The 22,600-nt window shown below is 40.5% G+C and overlaps 1 protein-coding gene across 1 annotated transcript in view; it reads left to right on the forward strand.

The window, feature by feature from the left end:
* LOC117812734 (neural cell adhesion molecule 1-like) overlaps positions 1-22,600 on the forward strand; it is a 544,127-nt gene that overhangs the window by 515,804 nt on the left and 5,723 nt on the right. The window contains exons 11-13 of the mRNA XM_034683646.1: positions 12,903-13,110; positions 14,981-15,094; positions 15,693-16,145. Coding sequence (XP_034539537.1) covers positions 12,903-13,110; positions 14,981-15,094; positions 15,693-16,145 — 775 coding nt within the window. The remainder of the gene's footprint in view (positions 1-12,902; positions 13,111-14,980; positions 15,095-15,692; positions 16,146-22,600) is intronic.

Consider the following 22,600-nt stretch of genomic DNA (forward strand, 5'->3'; position numbering starts at 1 on the left):
TGTTGTGTATGAATAGACTTGGAAAGAGAGAAATGAAGAGGCTGTTATTGTTAAGAATTTGACTTGGGTGCTCTTTTGAATTAGACAAAGTGTTTCTGCTTTGTTTTAGATGCAATTAATAACACATTCATAATGCCTTAACGTGATCTTAAGAGGGGTGATTGGTAGAATAATTTCCTTACTCCGTCTGATTATGTGTCTACTATGAGCTAACCAGAAATGGCAATGGTAAAGAGACTTTTATTTTGGAATTTATTGCCTATCAACCGGACACATCATTCCACTGCTATGTCAGAAATGACACAAAAGCATGAACACTGCATGAAAGCTGACACAAGGCATGATCCAGTATTCATGAATGTGCTATGCAGATGCTTTGAAGCTCCCCGGTCGAAGCATTATGAATGTGTTAACCAGGTGAAGAGTACATGCTGTGCCTAATATCTGTCTTTTGGATACAAGCTTGAAATGTCCTGCAGTACAAAGAGAGGGAAGACAAACATTTACAGAAAGATGTGGTATTGGTTTGGGTCAGAGTATTCATTTTTCAAGACAGTTTATTTTTTAACATTATATAATGCTCACTCTCAGATACATTGTTATGTAACCACCTTGTCTGGAGGGGACGGAGAGTTATTCAGAGAAACTAATCATGTTTGTGACAAAGTGTACATAATCTTTTCAAGCTGACCTTCAAGAAATACAAGAAATCAGCTGTTTTTTTTGTTCTGTTCTTTTGATCATGTTCTCTTCTACCTGAAAGCAGAGAAATGTCTAAAATGCATAAATACAACAGCCGTTAAACACTAAAAGTTTCATTTTCAGACATGTGAAATGAATCTATTCTCTGAGACATTTTTGTAAGTACATATCAGTGTATTTCCATGTAACCATTGTAGGGTTGAAATAAATTGTGTTTCTTTTTCTTTCATGAAAGTGATGGCTTCCTGGAGATTTAGCGACTTAGCGTTCTGCGATGTGTGACACAGTCCTGACTCGTACTGATTGTTCAAGGCCTGGATTGTGAATCTATTCCTCTGCAGCTTTAACACGATGTCTGTACTCTGCATTCAGTGTTGCATCACACCACATGTGACTGTTAAACCCAGATGTTGGAAGATAAGAAGCCTGGCTATAGCCCAGTTGAAGAAGAAACAATATGCATTAAGAACAAAAGTGAACAAATGGTAAACCCCACACGCTGTATAGAGGCTAGTGTTTGTAATCTCTAATTCACAGCTACCTCAGCTTCTGTTACTCAGTTTGTTTTCACATTCATAGTTTGGCTTCTTAAAAACAAATTCCTGTCCCGAAAAAAGCTGTTGGCCATGAAAACGCCAAACCCCAAGAACAACAAAGATTGATAGATTTTGTAAGCTACAGAAGTAACATCAGATTCTGTTGGCCATAAAAGCACTGTCATGGCGTGTATCGTTTCAAATGAAAAAAATTGTCAACAAATCAGTTAAGAGATAATTAAACACACTTTTAATTAGTGATACTTTAATCCTGTAACACAGAAACTTCTCTTTGTAGAAGCATCAGCAAGATACAGTTCTGTACGATGTGATGCGTCAAAATACGATACGACACATACAATGCAATACTTCACTGTACGACAGGACGTGATGTGATGCTGTTCAGTAGGATAGGATGCAATGCTGCATGATACGATACAATACAATATGACATGATACCATACCATACAATTCAGTATATGATACCAAATACTCTACATTTCAACACTGTACAATAAAAGACAATACTATTCATTAGTGGAAGGAGTCTGGCACATCCACAGCAGAAGGCCATCTACTGCAGCAATCCAGAGGAATCTGCAAGACAAGGGAGCTCAGGGACTCCAGAAAGGTCTATGGTTAGGAACTTTCATGTGACAGGGAGAGTTAAAGTAAGAGATGGGGGAGGGGTGAGATAAGATATAGCAGCATAACTAAGAGCTGGTCCAAGCCGGATCCAGCTCTAACTATAAGCTTTATCAAAAAGGAAAGTTTGAAGCTTAAAATTAAAAGTAGAGAGGGTGTCTGCCTCCCGGACCCTGACTGGTAGATGATTTCAAAGGAGAGGGGCCTGATAACTGAAGGTTCTACCTCCCATACTACTTTTAGAGACTTTAGATACGACCAGCAGGTCTGCATGTTGGGAGCGTAGTGTTCTAGAGGGGTAATAGGGCACTATGAGCTCTTTAAGATATGAAGGTGTCTGATCATTAAGAGCTTTGTAGGTCAGATGAAGGATTTTAAATTCTAGTCTAGATTTTATGGGGAGTCAGTGTAGAGAAGCTAACACTGGAGAGATGTGCTCTCTCTTCCTGGTTCTAGTCAGTACTCGAGCTGCAGCATTTTGAACTAGCTGAGTCTTTAGAGACTTAGTGGGGCAGCCTGATAGAAGGGAATTACAGTAATCTAACCTGGAGGGAACACATGCATGGACTAGATTTTCTGCATTGCTCTGACACTACGATACGAGAAGCTCGGATACAATACACTACGATACATTATGACACAGTACACTACAATATGATACGATACACTTTATTGTGCCCATAGGGAAATTTCTATGTGTTTACAGTGAAGTAAAATTGTTCATATTCTACAAAGGTTTAGCATTTAGTCCATCACGCAGGGGAGAGTCCGGACTTTGATTGGGTTGGCCCAACTGAGGAAATGCAGAGGCAGGGGTGGCTGGGGCACTTTAATCATTAAAGTGCATACTAAAATATACAGTCGTCATTCATGTGCCTAGTCTTTACTTTAAAAAGAAACACAACAGAGTGGGGACCATACATCCTCATAATCCTTTAAGGATTCAAAAATGGTTTCCAAAGTCATAATTTGCAAAGGAAGTTAATCGTAGTCTGTTTTAACAAATCCTAAGTATTTTAACTTAAATACCATCTCTGACAGGCAAATAGTCAGTCGTAGCTTAAGATGACCATCCCATGATCCACCACAAAGGACAGCCCTTGGCTTCATGGTCTTTAAATCACACACCCTCTGATCTCATAGAGTACACACACAGACCCCCCCTTTCAAATAATGTGTTTTGGCTCTATCGTGTGCTGAGTCTGCTTAAGACAAGGTCTCATATGTGAAAGTAAGCATGCAACATTAGTCTTACTATAAAGTTAGTCCAGCAAAACATTTAGAAGCCTGAAGAGTTCCTGCTCAACACTCTTAACCAAGAACTAAAGATGTCTAAAATGTCCATTAGAGTGTAGATGAAAACCCTCTATACAGTTTCCATTTGTTCAAACATTTGTTCTTGCTCTACAACTTATTAAAGAGGACAAAGTCTAGAGTCATCTACAGCCATGATCAAGAACAGACTAATGTGAGAGATTTAATAAAGCATTGAGACATTTTCAGTAATCAGACACATGTGATTGGTGGTTGTTTTCTGTGTCTAGTCGTATAAACATTGATGAGTTTCTTTATGTTACAAGTGGTGCATTCATGAGCACTTTCCTCTCATGGCGTTATATACTCAGACAGCACACTGTCAGGATTTTCAGCTCATTTTAGTCAGACTTGTCATTTTAAAATGATATAGTGTGTAAAGGTTGGTGTTTTCAATACAGGAGAAATTCAATGAAGCATCACCACTTGTAGTACTTACTGTCTGATTTATGTAATGCTCTTTTCCACCTCCTGTTTTCTTGTGCACTAACGTGCTGTTGAAAACAGATCATATAAAATCATTCAGAATGTTCCATAAAAAAGGGTTGATATTTGTTGTTGTAGGTTGACTATCATAGCTACTCTCGTGGGCTTTAAGTGCTCAAGCATCAAGCACGCCATGTACTCCACTTCCCATTCAAACAAAAGGAGCTTACAAGGTTTCATTTGAAGCAGCATTAGTCCGCATCAGAGAGCACTTCAATTCTAAACAAGCAAATGCTAAAGGTTTTTACCGTCTGATTTGTAACCTTTGAAGAGGGCTTTGGAGGAAGTGCTGAGGTGAATGTTACACAAGAGGCTTTCTGCCTGTGACTTAGGATACAGAACATCATATACTGTAACTTGCTTGCTTGCCTCAACCACATCTGCCTGAAGGTAGAATAACACTGATGCAAGGTGAAGCCTGTTTCCTACTCTAAAAAAAGAGTATTGAAAGAAGAAAAACACCCTTAGATAGATACATATTTCCTTTTGATATTTTTCTTTGGGCAGTTCTTGTCTGTGGATAAAAAGCTCTCCTGGTATCCCATCCTTTCTTGGTTTAGATCTACTTTAAGACTTGTAGTCCTTCGGTTTTTTATCATCCCTGGCACCGCTTTTTAATCTCAACTAAGATCTGTCAGAAGGATAATAAGAGCTTACGACACCCTTGAGGTGTTCTTTGTCACTTGTTGGTCCCTCCTGCTGTTCATCAGGGCCTTCTGAGTAATGATAGTGCTGATCAGCGCTGAGTGAATTTCATCTTTGCTAATCAGGAGCTCCATCTAAGTGTGTGCATCAGACTCACTCGTGTTGCATATAAACAGAATATTTCTCTCCCCCCCAAGCGAATGGTGCAGCCGCCCGCTGCATACAGACTACCTGCAGCAAGAACTGGTGTCATTGTTCACCAGTTTGAGATTCATTCTCTTTGCATAGTTAAAACATTCTCTCGTTATTATCTCAATACTGTTAATGAGCTGTTTGTACAGACAGAATCAATTAAAACCAAATCAGTGAGAGGGAAGGGTGTCCTCTTATCTTTACAGCTATTTTCTAAAACTTAATTTACTGTTATAGAGGAATAAATGTTGATTCTCTTCATCATTAGATAGAGATCTTTCTGAATGAATAACTTTGTAAGGGGCAGCTGTAGCTCGGTGGTAGTCTCTCAATCTGAGGGTTGGAGGTTCAATCCTAAGTCTTGCTTTACAAATACCTTGAGCTGTAACCTGAAACTGTGCCTGCTCTGTGTGAGTAGGATTAGTTGGTTAGTTGATACCAAGCAGCAACCTCCGGTCTAAAAATATGAGGCCAATGTGGAAGTGTTACAAACTGCAGTTCATCGGGGATCTGCTTGAGGCTGGATCCTGAAGTACGGGAAACCACATATACACCAATTCAAAGAAGACGATCTTTACAGCAGAAATAAACATGTTTACAGCCTGGTTCTCTGGATAGCTCATTTCTAGCACGGCACACAGCAATTTCAAAGATATTTAGATTACTAGTTTTCCATTATGAGAGGCACAGCTGACTTGATTGACAGGCGGGAACACTGTAGCTGTTGGCGAGGAGGCTCAAAGCCCGCCTCTTTACCTCACACTAGCTCCACAGCAGTTTGGTTGAGTTCAACATTTCTAATTATGGATGCCGCCGAGGATTGACCTAAAAACAGCGCTTCAGAAACAGATGGGTGACGTTGAGGATGCTACGTCCACTATATATACAGTCTATGGTTGATACTGATGGCACTTAACATAGCAGCTTCTGCATAAGTGTATGAATGTGGTCTGAATAGGCGAGTGCGACATGTAATGTTAAAGCACTTTGAGTGATCAGAAGGCGAGAGAAGACGTTACATGAACAGTCCAATGAGTCAGCAAGAGTTAAACATTTGGAAACCCTAAACTTATCTCCTGTGACGTACAAGGTGTCCACTCTACATTAGAGTAGATATATTTGTAAGAGAAACCTTTTCACAATGCTTCCACCCCTAATGGAATAGTTAATAGTAGTAATTCATATTGTCATATAAAAAACATCAGTGTCTGTAGTTGTCTCACTGGCAGCTGAAATCCTCATTCACTGTTCACAGTCTCTCCTGCGTGAGGAGTTTCCAAAGCACCCGGGAGTGAGTCGTCAGCATCACTCTGCTTCCACCTGCCCATAAACAACACTGTAATGTGGTGGGATGCTCATGTTGTGATGATGGTGGTGCAGTGCCACACTGTGGTAGAGATCAGATGGAGAATATAAGCATGGGATGAACTGAGAGAATGTTTCTTATCAACACGGTCAGTGCAGTATTCAAAGATGGCAGGGCTGCAGAAGAGCAAGAACACAACAGAAAGAGGAGGAAATAAAAGTCAGTAAAATAAAGTTAGAAATAGTTCTGCTGTTTGGATCTCATTCAGATAGCAAAGCAAACATGCACATATTTGTAAAAGTATTATGTACAAAATACACACATTGACCTCTTTTTTTAACAACTACCACTGTTAAATAATCAAGTTATTACCATGTGCATGTCCAGTGTTTACATTATGGATTAGAAAGTGCAACAAAAGAAGAAAAAACATTAAAATTGTTGCAGTTTGATGAAGTTTGGAAGTGTAGGGTTATTTTTAGGGGAAAGATAATGTGTTGGTTATAATGAATCCTAATAATTCCTAACAGGATGCAACAAAATATATATGATGCAACTAACATAACTAAAGATGAGATCAACTTCTGAGCTCCACCTTTGTAGATTGGATCCCTCTTGAATGAAACCCCAGTCTCCTGGTGTGAAAGCAGTCCTCTAGATCTTTATGACAACACATCAAATAGGGATGTAAGGATACACTTAACCCACGATCGATTCTAATCCACGATTCTCTAACGATTTTCAAGAAAACTGGATTGAACTCAAAATTTAAATAACTATTATTTTATTTAAGTCCTCAGATAAGGACAGTTGGGTTATATATTTGTTCTCTTATATTACTTTGTAAACAAAGTAGTTCTTTTTCATTTTTAAGGTGTGTTGTAACTCAAATAAAACCACTGCACACTTTTTTTCAGCACCTTGTAAAAAAACTCAAAATGAGCATTCAAAAATACCTTGTTGGAAAATTTCAGAACAATTCTAAAGAAATGGAAAGTGAACGATTCCCAAATGAAAGTATGACATATTCAAACAAATAAGGTGAATCTCTTTAAATAAAGTAAAGTGCAGCTTCTGCTCCTGGCTGTGAACTGACATGTTTTTCTTCAGGAGTATCAGGGAAAGAGGAAATGATGCCGATTTTAATCCACCCTGATTTGTATTGATTTTGTACCGTCTTGTGATATATCCTTACATCCCTCAACATAAATTAAGATGAGATCAACTTCTGAGCTCCACCTTTGTACGTAGACTGGATCCCTGTTGAATGAAGCCCCGGTATCCTGGTGCAAAGACAGTCCTTTGTCTCTTTATGACAACACATCAAAACTTAAAGCTAAAGTCAGCCTCTAGAAATCATGCAAAAAGGGATTTACATCGTCCCTTTTTTTGGCATCTGACGTCAAGATTGAGCTTATCGCCTTTTTTTTACAATCATATCAAATGACTCTTCAGAACTAGAACTAATTGAGCCTTGAATTGGGTTTTTTGGTCTCTGCATGCTCATCACTGCGCTCCACAGTGTAGAAAGTGTTGTGTTGATGTGCTCTCATCAGATGAAATAAGCACTGCCTCTCTGTGGTAACACATGAAACATCTCTCCACTTCCACAGTCCAATGAATACGTTCATCTCAATCTAACGATTAGCAAGCTAGTTATGGCTACACCTGTTAATGTTGCACATATGTCTGACTTTATTTTATCCTCTTCTAACTCAGCCTGACGTAGTGTATGATATCTTCTGCATTATTTTAATGAAAACTCAATAATTACTGTGTGTGGTTTATGAATGGATCTTCAAGTGCTAATGATATGTAAATGACTTGTCTGTGTGCAAGTAAACAAGTCAGGCAGGTTGTCTCTGCTGGACAGGGACCAGTTATTGATTTCTCTGGAATTTGAGGTGTTCAGTGAAATTGAGGCTTATCTCACACAGTCTGTTATCAGCGCTCTGCTAGGTCTGTCTCAGTACTGTACCTGACAGGCCTATAAAGAGAAATGTCTGTGCAGTCCATCCTTGTGCTCCCTCTCTCAGTTAGAGAACCCCTGCAGCACTGAATACATGCCACATGATTTATTGTGCCTGTTAAAATGCAAATGAGGCGGCGGGCAGAGGAAAACAAGTGTTGTCTGCTACACTGTAGTTGCCTATAAGCGCACAGAGCAGAGGCACACTCCTGCCATCAGAGAAAATTAAGAACTGCAATCGACAACGCAGCCAAGGGGAGGACGATAGCGACTGTAAATACAATGCCTAGACTGACCGTGGGCTGTGCTTTCACTTGAAAACGTATCTGTCATAAAGGTGCAGTAAACACAAACATAAACATGTTGGAGAGGTGTAAAGAATCATTTAAAAACAGACCATCAATCATTGCAGAGGCCGCGCAACAGAGGCTGTCTGAGGTTGGAAATACAGGGGTGCAAATCATGAGGCATCAAGGCCAAACCTCGACAGGATGAAGTCTGTGACTGGAGGACTGGGGTGTGTGTTTTAAGACTGAATATGTGGCTGCCTAAAACTAAAGTGCTGCCTCAAAGGTCCAGTGAATCTCGAACATCTAATTCGTGTCAGTAACTTGTCTAATGTTGCGTTTGGGAGAGGTGCTTGTGAACTCGTAAAGTCTGCAAATTTACATATCAATGATACACAGGGCACATAAACCGGACTAATGAAAAGTAATTGCTGGATGTAAATAATGGGAACCAGGGTGATGCTTAGACGCCACGACCATTTTATATCTACAAAGGCTCGGCAAACATGGAGGGAAACTGTGTAAAAAGGTGACTCATACTGTATCTTTTATAACGCTGTAGGTGTGGTTTTTATTCATTGACTTGTGTATTAATAGAAGAGGCTCGCTGGTTGCCTTTGCTTTCAGTATAAGATCAGCATTTGCAATCAATAATGTTGATTTCTCATGGCTCTCTGCCCCTTGCATCTAATCACCTGCAGCACTGACACATGCTCTACAGGTGATCAGAGAGAGATAGAGAGAGGTCCTTCTGCACATCCATCCTGACAGTGCACTGATTGAGCTTCATGTTAAATATGAACCTTCTCATACTGAGGTTTGAAAAGTCACGTGCAGCTCGTTGCTGCTCATGAAACTCTATCTTAGTTTAATGATTGTTGCAAAACGGTTCCTAAGTAACGAGTCATTTCCTCATGCAGATCACCTGTTGAGATGTTGTGAATATTTAGTGAAACTTTCCAGAATATTAGATATGGTATTTGGCCAAACGTGCTGACATGGTTGGAGGTTGGACAGGACAAGCTTCGGTGTGTACAAAGAGAGAAAAGCTGAAGATGCAGTGTGTGTGTGTGAGTGTGTGTGTGTGTATGGAGGGGCTAAGTAAGAACTGAAAGTAAGGTGAGCAAAGTCAAGTTGTCTGTGTTCTTTTTACTGCATGTTCCTACTCAAAGAAAACAACACCAGCAGGGAATTATGGGTAAGTTGAGTTAGACCAATCATGATAACTTTGCCTCCCTCATGAGAAGAATGTAATACTACTTATTTAATTCAAGCAGCAACCTTCGGTCTAAAAATATGAAGCCAATGTGGAAGTGTTAAAACTGCAGTTCACCGAGGATCCACTTGAGGCTGGATCCTGAAGTACCGGAAAACCACACACACACCAATTCAAAGAAGCCGATCTTTACAGCAGAAATTAACATGTTAACAGCCTGGTTCAAAAAACCAGTGTAGTCTGGATAGATAATTTCTTGATCGGCACACACTGTGAGGGGGTGAATTTTTTAAGGTTACTAGTTTTCCATTATGAGAGGCACAGCTGACTTGATTGACAGGTGGGAACACTGTAGCTGTTGGCTAGGAGGCTCAAAGCCCGCCTCTTTACCTCACACTAACTCGACAGCAGATATGTTGAGTTCAACATTTCCAAACACACGGGTGACGTCACGGATACTACATCCATTATTTATACAGTCTATGGTTTCATTATGTAAAAGTTCTTTAAATGTAATAGTTGTCAAACTCAGTGACTTCAACATCATCTGCAATATGTTTTGCAAGTTATTGTGGAAACAAACCTTTCAATACAACTTCTACCATCAAGCCTGCAAGACCCATGAGAGACAAGATACAGCACTTAAACTTTTACTGATGTGATTAACATTCAACAGACTCACTGGTTATTTCTATTTTGGGTTCATGCTGATGCATTAAGTACTTGTATTCAGTAGGGTGTTGCCTTGTTTGAGGTATTGTGGTAAGTAGCTTGTGCTTTAGCCTTTGTGAATTATAAATGTGGCTCTGTGTTAGAATATTTCAGTTATTTCATCTAGATTTCTCTAAAAGTGATTTATGAAAAGTTAGTACAAACTACTCTTCTTCACTTGATGTCTGTTAATGTCATCACTGCAAGTTTTTACCTCTGGCATCGTCTTCTCAGGTGAAAACAGACAAGAAATTCTGTTCCAATTAAAAAATTCTGTGAGGATGTGAGTTTGGTCCTCAAAACTTTTGCTACATTTTCTTTCCTCAAACAGTCCTCAGTTGGTTTTTGGTGTGCTCAGGTTGCATGCAAAGATGGGAATTTGGCTCCCATTTATTAGTCCCAGATTTTCTAAATGTCATAAAATGCCAAAAACGAACGATGAGAGCAAAGAAAGCCGTTATTGAAATGCAAAGCCTGAAAGCCTGAGCTGCCTTGGACCTCCAAATCCTGTTTATTCCATCCTGTCTCCGAACGGCATGAGCATTTGTTTATGTGGAGTAATCTGTGGGAGAAAATAACCAGCATTTGCTCTTTGGCCTGAAGTGGAATTATAAATGTGATGACTGCTTGCATATGTTGAGATATGCAGCGGCTCAGATAACCCTTCTTAACCTTTGTGTTTCCTCTGAAAGTTTTGAAGCAGCTTGAAAGAAATGATGAATGGCAAGAGAAAAATCATCAGCTGTGAGTTTGGTAACTCTTTGTAGAATATCTGAGACTTGTGAGTGGAGGGCTCCGGTATGAACCGCATCCTCACCGTACCTTAAAAAATCTGATCAAGACATTATTTGCTTTGATCTTTTTGGCTGATTCACTGTGATGACTTATTATGTCTGCTCCAGCGGTGCCTCTGAAAATCAAGGGTGCAAAGAATTTGCAAGAATTTCTCTATTGATGTGAAAAATGTTACCTAACAAGCAGGTTAGCACCAAATATTAAGACAGATGATTGTGCTTCAAAATATATCACACAGCAATTTCATCCTTTGATCCAAAGCCAAGAAATCTTTAAATATTTTTTAGTTTTAAGGTTTTGTGTCAGGGTTCTGTTCCTTTTCTATTCTACTGTTTCAATTATGGACTAAGCTTGGTCGGCTTTGCATGAGGGCACTGCTGAGGTCCCCTCAAGCAAGGCACTGAACCCCCAACTGCTCAGAGCACTCATCCATGTGCTAGCCCCCTCACTCTGGCATCTCTCCTTCAGTGCATGTCCATGAGATCCCATTGGTGCATGTGTGTGCAGCATGCTCATCACCAAAGGGGGATTACTAAAGGATATCTTCATCTAATCTTTATCTTCTAATGCCGTTCCAGTTTTAAAACACTGCTTATTCAGTAACCAAAAATGTAGGCCATCTTTCAAAATCCTCTCCCTATCAGCAGGAATATCACCAGCAAGTAAATAATAAATGAGCCTGTACTTATAGAGCACCTTTTTAACCCTTCTGACCTGTTACAGCACTTTCACACGACTTGTCACATTCACCCAATCACACCACAGTCACACACTGATGACTGTGCTGTAATGATAGCGGACCATCGGTGGTAGCTAATCTCATTCATCCCCACCACACACTACTGACTATGTCACTTGGAGCGGTTTGGGGTTCAGTGTCTTGCCCAAGGATACTTGGACATGTAACTTTAGGAGCTGGGATCAAACCGCCAACCTTCCTATTGAGAAACAACCTGCTCTACCACTGATCCACAACCGTCCCTACAAGCAAGAGCGTAGGTTTGATTTTGACATTGGTGGGGACCGGTGTATCCGGCTGCAACAGAAACAATGTTATACATTCATCAGAGGTTGCCTATGAGGGGGAACTATTTTCCTCTGGGGACTTACACTTAGTCTGATAGTTGAAATAGCTTCTGATGTCCATCTTTTCTTGCCTGCCAACATCCTCTGACATGAGTGCATCGTCAACACTGCAGGTGAAACATGCAAGCCAATCAGCCTACAGGGAGCTAAGCCAATCAAAAAACAGACCGGTCTCAAAGACGTATTTGGGAGGCGGTGCCGAAGTGGGAAAGGACTTAACCCTTTCTGTGCCGCATCCTTCAACCTTAATATTGGTGGGGACATTTCAGCCATCAATTGAGATTGGTAGGGACACGTCCATATGGTCAATACACAATTCTATGCCATTGCCTACAAGTGAAAATATTACCTTGTAGACCATATAACAATACGGTCTACAAAAAACTACATGTACAGGGCTGCTGGATCGACCTCTGCAGCTACAAGATATAAAGCCTTTAGATTTGGTGCACATGTTTATATACTTTATCTAAAACTCTGTTAATGCTCAAGACATTAACAGGTAAAAACATGGCAGAAGTTTTGGTATGAAAGTGCCATGCAACAAACAGATGGGTTTGTATTGAAGGGTTTTCACTGTGTGGTCATATTGAGATGTGTGTGTGTGTGTGTGTGTGTATGTGTGTGTGTGTGTTTTAATCCTTGTGAGTTCTGGGATTGTGTGTGAAACTGAGCACCTCAAGTGTGTCGGCCATCCAGAGTAAGAACAAGTTTCTCTCATGAAAGCAGATATGAAGGTTTTATTTGCTTTCACTCTTCAGTTTTCTAGTGGCTCTTGCCTCCGAGTTCTCTCCAAATTGAATGGCACACTTGAGGTTTTTGACAACTGAAACCTAAAGCAGTGTATTAACAGCTCGACTGCGTTCCTCATCATGTCTCTCCCTCTCTCTTTCTAACTTTCTCTCTCTCCCCTCCCCTCAATGTTAAACCCCTCTCCTCCTAACTCCTCTTCTCCTCCCCGTCTTTCTCGCCTGCTGTGCTTGTGTCTCCTCTTCCTGTCCTCTCCGTTCAGATGCAACGGGCCGGGGTTCAGGCCTGGGTACCGGAGCCATCGTGGGCATCCTCATTGTGGTCTTCTTCCTGCTGTTGGTGGGCGTGGATGTCACCTGCTACTTCCTCAACAAGTGTGGACTCCTCATGTGCATTGCTGTGAACTTCTGTGGGAAGGCCGGACCGGGGGCTAAGAGTAAGGACATCGAGGAGGGAAAGGCGGCGTTCACGTGAGTAAACATTAACCCTGCAAGAATATGACAAATTGTTTTTGGCATATCGTTTAAAGCTGATCTAATCAATAATCTATCAAAACAAATATTGATTAGACTTCCAATAGACACACCATTTTGCATGCTTTGGCATGGATCTGCTGCCCAGTCACTGTCACAGCAAACAATTCCCAAAGACCACTGCACCCTGTGTGAGAACACAAATACAACATGAACGTATCAATGTAATAATAATAATAATAATAATAAACTTTATTTATATAGCTTTTCTAAACAGAGTTACAAAGTGCTTCACAGAAAGTTAACAATAACAATGACAATGTAGTCCGAACCGTGATCTGTTAGCCTCAAGGTTTTGGCACGAAAATCCAACTATTTAAAAAAAATTGGTACCTCAAGGTTACAGGCCTGTTATATTTGGTCATCAAGCACTCGTTCAAGTTTAGAAAAGGCCATGGTTTTGCCAAAAAACGCCATTTGTACCCTTTTTATGCTGATATGAGAGCAGAGCCTTCATTTCTGACTAGCTTGATTGTTGGACAGAGTTTGGTCCATTCACTATTTAAGACAGCTAAACATGGAGACGCCACATCTATGGGAAAAAGATGTCAAAGGGGTTTGCCGAGTGTGGCTAACATTAGCAGAGCTAGCACTACCAGCCTTCGGCCCTCCTTGCAGGGTAACATCCACATGCTTGTGCCGGTTATGCATTACTCCAGTCTAGTAGTGATACATCAGTCCAACCAGATACAGCCTACATACGACTTTATCCCCACTTTCTAGATTAAAACATGGGTAGCAGACGTTGACGTTTCATTGTATGGTTAAATAATCATCAAAATCACTAATATCAAGTAATATGATGATGCTCAATCGGCAGGGAAGGTCAGTCCCTGTTTTAGCCTTGCTGTAAATCAGTGGTCACAATATAAATCCTCTCTGTTTGATGATGATGAGAGGTTTCCTGCAGTTTTAACTTTGAGGTTAGGTCAGTGAACAATTGACAGACTTGGCCTGTAAGGAAGCCCCTTGGTGTAACAGGACTGTTGTGACCTCCTTCAGTCCTTGCACACTGCCTGTCAGGTACAAACCACACTCAGAGTTAGTGAGTTTGGGGGAACTTATTGGAACTTTTATCATGGCAGAAAATCAGCCATGATAAAAGTGAACAGCAGGCACTGAGGGTAAAAAATCAGATCAGTAAGTTACCTTGTAAACATCTAATCACATCCAAAGTCAGTTATTGCATATAAGCCTTTGTTAGATTAAAAACTCTGTTCAATATATTGAGCTATCTTTCATTGTACCAGCAGCAAACATCAACACAAACACAACACACCAAATGAATATTTCAACTAAGCAGCTTAGATGAAACGGACATGATTAAAATGAATAATGAGGCGTACAGAGTTTATATTTGGCCTCGGCATGTCATCCCACGCAAGAGAACCCTTTAAAGCTCGGCACAGTCACAGATCAGTGTGATGACAACAGACAAGCCCACAGGGTAAACAACTACAATCAGAGGCTGCAGGTGGGAGAGGATCAAATGTAGGAAAGACACAGAGAGTGTGTTTGACAGCTTTAAAAACTTGTTTTCCATGTTTCAGTGCGTTAACAACAAAATGACTTTTACTAAGGTGCTGATCCCTGAAACAATGCTTACATTAAGCTGTCCTGCTTCATGTTCCAGGTTGGGTTGAAGTAGATTAAATTACAGTGTATGTAGGGCACATTGGATTGTCAGCCTCCTCTAACATATCAAGCTATGCCTTCCCATCATCTGCCAATGTGTAACCTAGATATCCAAAGAAAACATTAGCCTGTTCGAAAGCTAACAAGCTAACAGTCTGCCCTCTGACAATAGGAAAGATGAGTCTAAGGAGCCCATTGTTGAGGTGAGAACGGAGGAAGAAAACACCCCAAACCAAACAGGGGGTCCTACTGAGCCCAACGAGACCACGCCTTTGACAGAACCTGAGTGAGTATAGAACCGGACCACTTCCCATGTTTGCGGGGGCGTCCCAGACTGAGGTTTACTACTTAAACTAGTTTGGAACTGTGGGATTCAAGGCTGAGATGGAAGTGACGTCGTTCATATTAGCTTTGATGAGTTAAATATAGTCCTCTACTGTATAGTGACTCTGTTCTTCATATAGATCCTCGTAATGTTTTCACACTGAAAGCAGTGCGCAGGACTTAATGGGCTACCTATTGAGCTAGTACTCATCCAGCCCCACAACAAACACCTTCTCCTCCTGGAGCTTTATTATAAAACCATATACACAGCCCTTCTCCTGAAACCCCTTCACTGTTTGTATAGTTTATTCCTGTATTATGTTTTTGTTTATCCCTTCACAGGTATTTTGTTGCTAACATTTTGATTGTGTAGATGTTTCTTTCTCACTGCAGCACAGTAGCACTCACTGCCTTGTTTATGCCCTGACCTGCACTCCCTTCTTCCCCTGTACTTCTTTCTCTCTCTCTCACTCTTCTTGTGGCTCAATGCTTCTTCCCCTCCACTCCTCACTCCTCCCCCTCCTCCTTCCTTGTTTATCCCACTCCTCCTCACCACACAGGCCTGCTGCTGCAGACACCACCACCCCGGTGGTAAACTTGCTCCCCTCCACTGCTTCTAACTCAGTTGCTGAGAGCTTTAGCACGGCGCAGAGCAGTCCTGCTAGCGAGAGCACCACGCTGACCAACAGCGCCTCCAGCCCAACCAAAGCTGCCCCAACCAAGTCCTCCCCCAAAAACAGCCCTGCTGATCCGTCCAAAGCTAACACCCAACCTGAAGTTGGGCCCCTGGTTGACCTGAGTGATACCCCTAAAGTTGCCCCCTCGTCCAACCCGACAGCCCCTGTCTCAGAGCCAGTCAGCCCGCCCTCCACTAATGCTGACGGGCCACAGAGCCAGCAAGACCCAGTCAAAGCCCCCGACAGCGCCCAGAATAAGGATTTACAAGTAGACGGCCCAGCCAAAGATGCACCCAATGCCACGTGCACAGCCTCGACCGCACCAGCCCAAACTGAGTATGAACACTGCCATATCCCCATCCCTCAACATGTCACCTCTGCTCTGCTAGCATCCCAGTAGCCCTCCATCATGCCATCTCAAAGGAAGACCACCCTTACAGTTTAGACACAGCAGATCTATTCAGACCATCTGAGCACAACTTTTATCATTTCTACCATCCCAGCACCCGGGATAAGTAGGTTACGTAAAGTGTCTGCTTTCCTCTGACAGTGTCCAAATTTGTTCAAGCTTTTTGTTTGTTTTTATTTACGTACTCAGTAATAAGCGAGGAAGGTTTGATAAGCAAGTAAACGGTGAAGGACAAACAGTGCAGCCCAAACAGAAACCAAACTGATTGACCTTGCATCCACTCTCATCAAAAACTGAAGCGCTTATACATACACAGAAACAAAACAAGGGCCTAACAGCCTCAAACAATCAAGAAACTGAGATCAAAAAGGTTTTCCATCTCCGTTTATGTGTGAAGGAGCCGAATAGCACAGAAAAGTTGAGTTCAAATGCTTTTGAAGCAGGAAAATGCGTCTCTTAGAGTTTCATCAGTATTTCCAAGCCATCCCGCTGCTCTGTAAACTGACTGTTGCCTGATAAATATTTCAGCCGTGGGCTTGGCAACGGCTTTCAACAAATATATTCTGTTTAAATTGTAGGGAAAAGACAAGAGGCAGAGAAACCGACGTCTCCACCAACAACAGCCTAATTTTCTCTGTTTGAAATGGAGCCAAAAATCATGTTACAGTTTGTAGAGTTTCAGCTGTGACAGTAGACAGATGATGGAGCCGTGTTCACTCCATATTCAGTTTATGAGAGTATAATCTCAGCAAATGAAAATTACCACTGTGAACAACAAAAATTGCTTAAACACAAAAGTTCTGTGTGAGCTTGTGTCTCAACACTTCTGCTGATAATATTTGCAGGAAACATGAAAGAGTGGAACTTTCCTTTAAAATGCTTTTAGATGGCACATGAATGAAATGCATTGGGATGCTACCAGCGCATGTCTCTCTTCATTCAACCTCCACCTCCATCTCCTCTCACATTGTTTGTCTGCACACAAAGCAGACTCAACCTCTCCTCTACCATGTAGCTTCTTTGTGTTTCACCCACTTTATGTCATGTTGCTGAACGATGCTTGTTTTCTAACAAACCTTTTCACGCTCCAGGTCCTCCAGAGGAACGGAAAAGACTACCAATGTGGCACTAATCGTAGCATGCAGGATTGAATGCAGTTATTCTAACATAGAGAACAACTTAAAGGATTTTTGTGTCAAATTTGTGTAGTTAATAATAATAATAATTATAATCTTTATTTCTATAGCACTTTTCTAAACAAAGTTACAAAGTGCTTCACAGAAAAACACAGAAAATAAACAATAATAATAATACATTAAAGGTGACATATCACGCTTTTTTCATCAATATATATTGGTCTAAGAGGTCCCCAAAACATGTCTTTAAAGTTTATGCTCAAAAAAACACTTTGAAATCAGATTTTGGTCTGCCTGAAAAACCCTCTTCTTCAGTCCTCCTCAGAACACTCTGTTTTCTCTCTGACCACGCCCCCTCAGGAAGTGGATGTGCCTCGGCTCTCCAGCACGTTGATCTAATGTTTACATGTTGGCTGAATATACACACTGCTTACAGACCCGCGTTACTTCAACCCTCTGAATCTGATCCAGAATCTGATCCTGACGGAGAGGCGCCTGTAGCAGGACCTTTCTGAAGGATTGGTCATAGATTTAATGTTTCTTGTTGTTTTATTTATCAGTATGTCGACGTGTGTCTTGGTACACAGCTACGAACATGTAGCTATGTGGCTATGCTAACTAGCGCTAGCACTTATCCATGATAAATAAAAATCATCCACTAGATCTTCAAATCTGCAGACGTGGGGAGTAAAACCGACCTCTGCCAGAAAGGCAGCAGGACCTTTCTGAAGGATTGGTCACAGATTTAGTGTTTCTTGTTGTTTTATTTGTCAGTATGTCGACGTGTGTCTTGGTACACAGCTACAGCTACAGCTATGAACATGTAGCTATGTGGCTATGCTAATTAGCACTAGCACTTATCCATGACAAATAAAAATCATCCACTAGATCTTCAAATCTGCAGACGTGGGGAGTAAAACCGACCTTTGTGTTTATTAAGACAGCCTACAACTAGCAAGCCTCCCTCCTAAGCTCCTTGTTAGCACACATTTGTGCAGGTAATGAAAAACGGAGGGGGGATTCAGTATTATTTTATACAGTCTATGGGCTGAACAAGCTCCGAGCTCTGACTCCGTGACAGACCGGATATTGTTGTTACGTAACAAAAACACTGAAGTCTGAAACGGCTCGTTTCACACACATTTACAGAAAGGTGGAGAAATCAGAACAGGGGCAGAATGGATTTTTTTCATTCTCGGGGGGTTTGTAGACATGCCAGGGAAACATATTTCAGGTAGAGAACCAATTAAAAAGTCATTAAACACTTTATTTCTTTCAATAACATTACTCATACAAAGATGTTTTCAGAAGATCAAGAATCTGGCTGACATCAACAAGAAAATTCAAAGTATTGTAGGGCCTTAAAAAGAAGAAGCAAAGGGTCAACTGTTGTGGTGCAATCATTCAGGAATCCTCTCTAATGAAAAGTTAGAAGTGTTATTATATGTATTTAATATTTTCAAACCATCACTCTGTCAGAACTAAAGTACAAGTGCAAATAGAAATGCAGAAACACTTTTTTAAAGGTTACCTCTACCTAAAGGTGGAGTTAATTCAATGAGGCTACATCCACATGTTTGCAGATAATTCTAAAAAACAGATTTGTGTAAAAAAAATGGTGTTTTTGAACATTGATCTGCCTCCACAACAACACAGAAACATTTCAGAGTGCTTATATCAGCATATCAGGCCAGCAATAATCAGTCCGTCATGTCCATCACCATGGAAGAACATTTTGCCCATGTGTACTGACCATCTTCTTTAGCACCCAGCTAAACCTGTTACAGAATGGTGAATTAAAACTATAGAGCTTTATATGTTTATTAGCCCTGGTACCGTGATACAACGGTGTAGAACAGATAGTCTCCCTCTAAACATGCAAGTTAATGAAATACCAAGCAGACACACATGAAACATGATTTAAAAAAATCTCCTCCTTGGAAGGCTTTTTAGAAAACGTCAGTATTAAGTTTGTCTAACTTAGTTTGCCTGTGTGTGAAGCCAAAACAAAAAAGCTACATCTTCAAAGACCAGCTCAGACTTTACCTTGATCTTAAGATGTTAAAAAACCATGGTTACATGGTTAAGTTGAGTCTGAGAGAGAAATTTTCATTACCTACATTGTGTATAAAGACATCTTTGAAGTGCTAAGCTCTATAGAAATACAAAGTTAAACTATTTCACATAGTTCATGTTCATGTGGGAATATTCTTACAAAACAGTTTTGAGCTGCTTTTAAAAAAACCTCATCCTTCAGAAGAAGTCAGTGAAATAATCAAGAGGCAGTTTTTCATCAAAATTCAGACCATGTTTTTGTGATCGTCAGTTCTGTTGAAGTCTAAAAGATTTCAGATTATTTTTCATCATGTATAAACAATATTTTCTTACCCACCTGCAGTTTTTGTCTGCTAGCTTAAAACAGACATTAGTCTATTATCTGCCATGTCTATGTGAACAGGATGCAGGTGACTGTAGTTCATGTTTTAACAACATTACCATTACCCACACCAAAACTGAGGTACTCTGTTTTATTCCTGAGAGATCTCTTAGTGGAGAAGTCTTCACAGAAGGGCCTTCCTCTTTCTTTGTAAGGGTGAATGTTCTTGTTAAACTGAGTTAAAGACATGTTACTTCAGCAGGATCTCTGCTGTGTCTTGATTTTGAAAGATATTGAATGCTAATTAGAACTCCCAGAAACACAGCTGTCTTCTGTTTCACTTCCTTTACAGAGCTCTCATTTAGATGTTTCTGTGATGGGCTTTCATTTGGAGTTCTGTCCCTTGAGTTTTTTCTTGAGTCCTTCTTCCTGAGTGGACAATGAGAAAGCAAAGACAAGATGAATTACAGAAGTTCTCTGACAATCACTCCTCTGCCTCGTTCTCCTTCATCTCATGCTCTGCTGCGTCACTCAGAAGTCCAGTAGAAGATGTGAGGGATGAGGTTTGGGGAATTGAGAGCTAGCTGGAAGCAGAGCTTCCCCCTGTCAGCTCAGCATCACCTTGACATAACCAGACTTGTCACTGGAGGTCTCTCTTCATATTTTTTTGACAGGACTGAAGTACAGCTAAATGGTGATCCTTCTTCAGCATCCAAACACTGAACTGTGCTGTCAGGCTTCCTATGGGTTTATTGGATTTCTGAGAGCCATACTCATCCTCAGGAAGCATTTTTCTCTATTGAGGGAGAAATATTTGTATAGATGTTCTCACAGACTTCAGACCCTCACATATCAAGCAGACAGGTTCGCATCAATCTGCTGCCCCCTGTAGACAAAGTGGGATCTCTAATGTCTTTCCTGATCTTGTCTGGTGTTTTTCTGGGGAAATGATTTAAAGTGTTTAAAAGGTGCATTTCCTTAAAGTGCACTGGGTACAATGTGGGTATTATTAACTACCATGAAAGGATGGGGTGTCCATTAACCAGAGAAACACAGAGAAGGTCAAAGCTTAAAATTAGATGCATCTTACAAGAGATGAAAGACTTGAAAAACTATTTTCTTAGAGTTAGTCAGATTAAATTATGTGAGGAAATTAATGTAGTTTTTATAATCTGTGACAAATTGTAAAATAAGTCCGAACTTGAATATGACAGTGTGCTGAAACACTGCAGTGCCATCCAACCTTCAGAGCAATTTAATTGAACAAGTCAAAGAGACATAAAATGTAAACAAATGCTGACCAGAGTTTAACTTTATCATGACAGTTTCTATGTGTTCCTTCAATCCTTTATTGAAGCATTAGAATTGTTGAAGTTTTCCTCATGGTGTTGTTGATGTGCACTAAATTCACTAATACATCGAGCCCAAAAGGACACCACCTGGTCATAACAAATATACTGTACACTGCAAGATCATCGTCTAATAAAGATTGACAGCAGCTTAAAGAAACAGGCGCGCTTCAGCCCGAGGCTTTTGTCAGCGATTCACCAAAGACGTGTGACCCATTTAAAAATGACTGCTGCCAGGTGACACTAAAACAACAAAATAACACTCAGATTAGAAGGGTAATGATTAAACACGCTACTTTTAATAACCAGGAACGTTTCAAAATAGATCTCAACACAGAAGAATCTACGACCACATGAACCCTTTTATTTATTGACATCATTCTCAAATTAACAATACGTTTATTTGGAAGAGCTTTCCGATGTAGCCTACTGATGAAAGATGTTAAGATGACAGAGAGTAAGAGTATTCATGTGGTTGTATGGAGTCACACAGGGTATTGACAGTCCAGTAAAGGAGTTGTAGCAGGATGACCGTGGATTATATCAGCATATTTCAGGACTAATATAAAAACTAATTACATTTTCAATCAATCAATCAATCAATCAATCAATCAATCAATCAACTAATCAATCAACCAATCAATCAATCAATCAATCAATCAATCAATCAATCAATCAATCAATCAATCAATCAATCTTTATTTGTATAGCGCCAAATCACAACAAACGTTATCTCAAGACTCTTTTACAAACAGAGCAGGTCTAGACCACACTATGTCAAATTATGAACAGAGACCCAACACCAAGACAGGATAAGACTCAGTCTGACCCCACCTTAATCCACCATGAGCACCTCACAGTATTTAGCTATTTTCAGTGGAGTGGAAAAACTTCCTTTAACAGGCAGAAACCTCGAGCAGGACCAGACTGATGTTAGACAGACATTTGCCTCGACAGAGTTGGGTCTGGAAAGAGGGATAGAGGAGAATAAGAGAGAGAGGGAGCGATGATAGTGTTGAGAGGAGTAGTAGTAGATGATGCCGCTGGAGTCCAGCACATCCGTATCAGCTGGAGTCTGGAACATCCACAGCAGCAGGACGTCTCTTCTTTTCTATAAACCTGTAGATCATTAATCAGCTTTAATTAAAAACACTTCTTGAGTCAAAGGTTGCCAGGATGACTCCTGAACCACATTTCTAGAGAAAGCAGAAACATTTGAGTAAATAGCTACAACATATTCTAATAGCAGTCAGCTTCAGGTTTTACATAATAAATGAGAACATTTTGGATTTTGAACGAGTAAACATCAGAGTGAATAAAATATCACAGCCATTTTTATTTATCAACAGTTCTGCTTTTGTCTGGGTTCAAAGGCAGGGACTTGTGTTTGGTTATTATGAATACTTTGAATAAGCTTTGTTAGTTTGTTTGGCCTTGGACTTCTTTCTATAATGCATAACAATGCCCTGATGTAATCTCTGCTGCCCAAACTTCTAAACTCGTTATTTAAAAAAGCATGA

The sequence above is a fragment of the Notolabrus celidotus genome, chromosome 5 (assembly GCF_009762535.1).
Source record: "Notolabrus celidotus isolate fNotCel1 chromosome 5, fNotCel1.pri, whole genome shotgun sequence".
In the NCBI taxonomy this organism is placed as follows: Eukaryota; Metazoa; Chordata; class Actinopteri; order Labriformes; family Labridae; genus Notolabrus; species Notolabrus celidotus.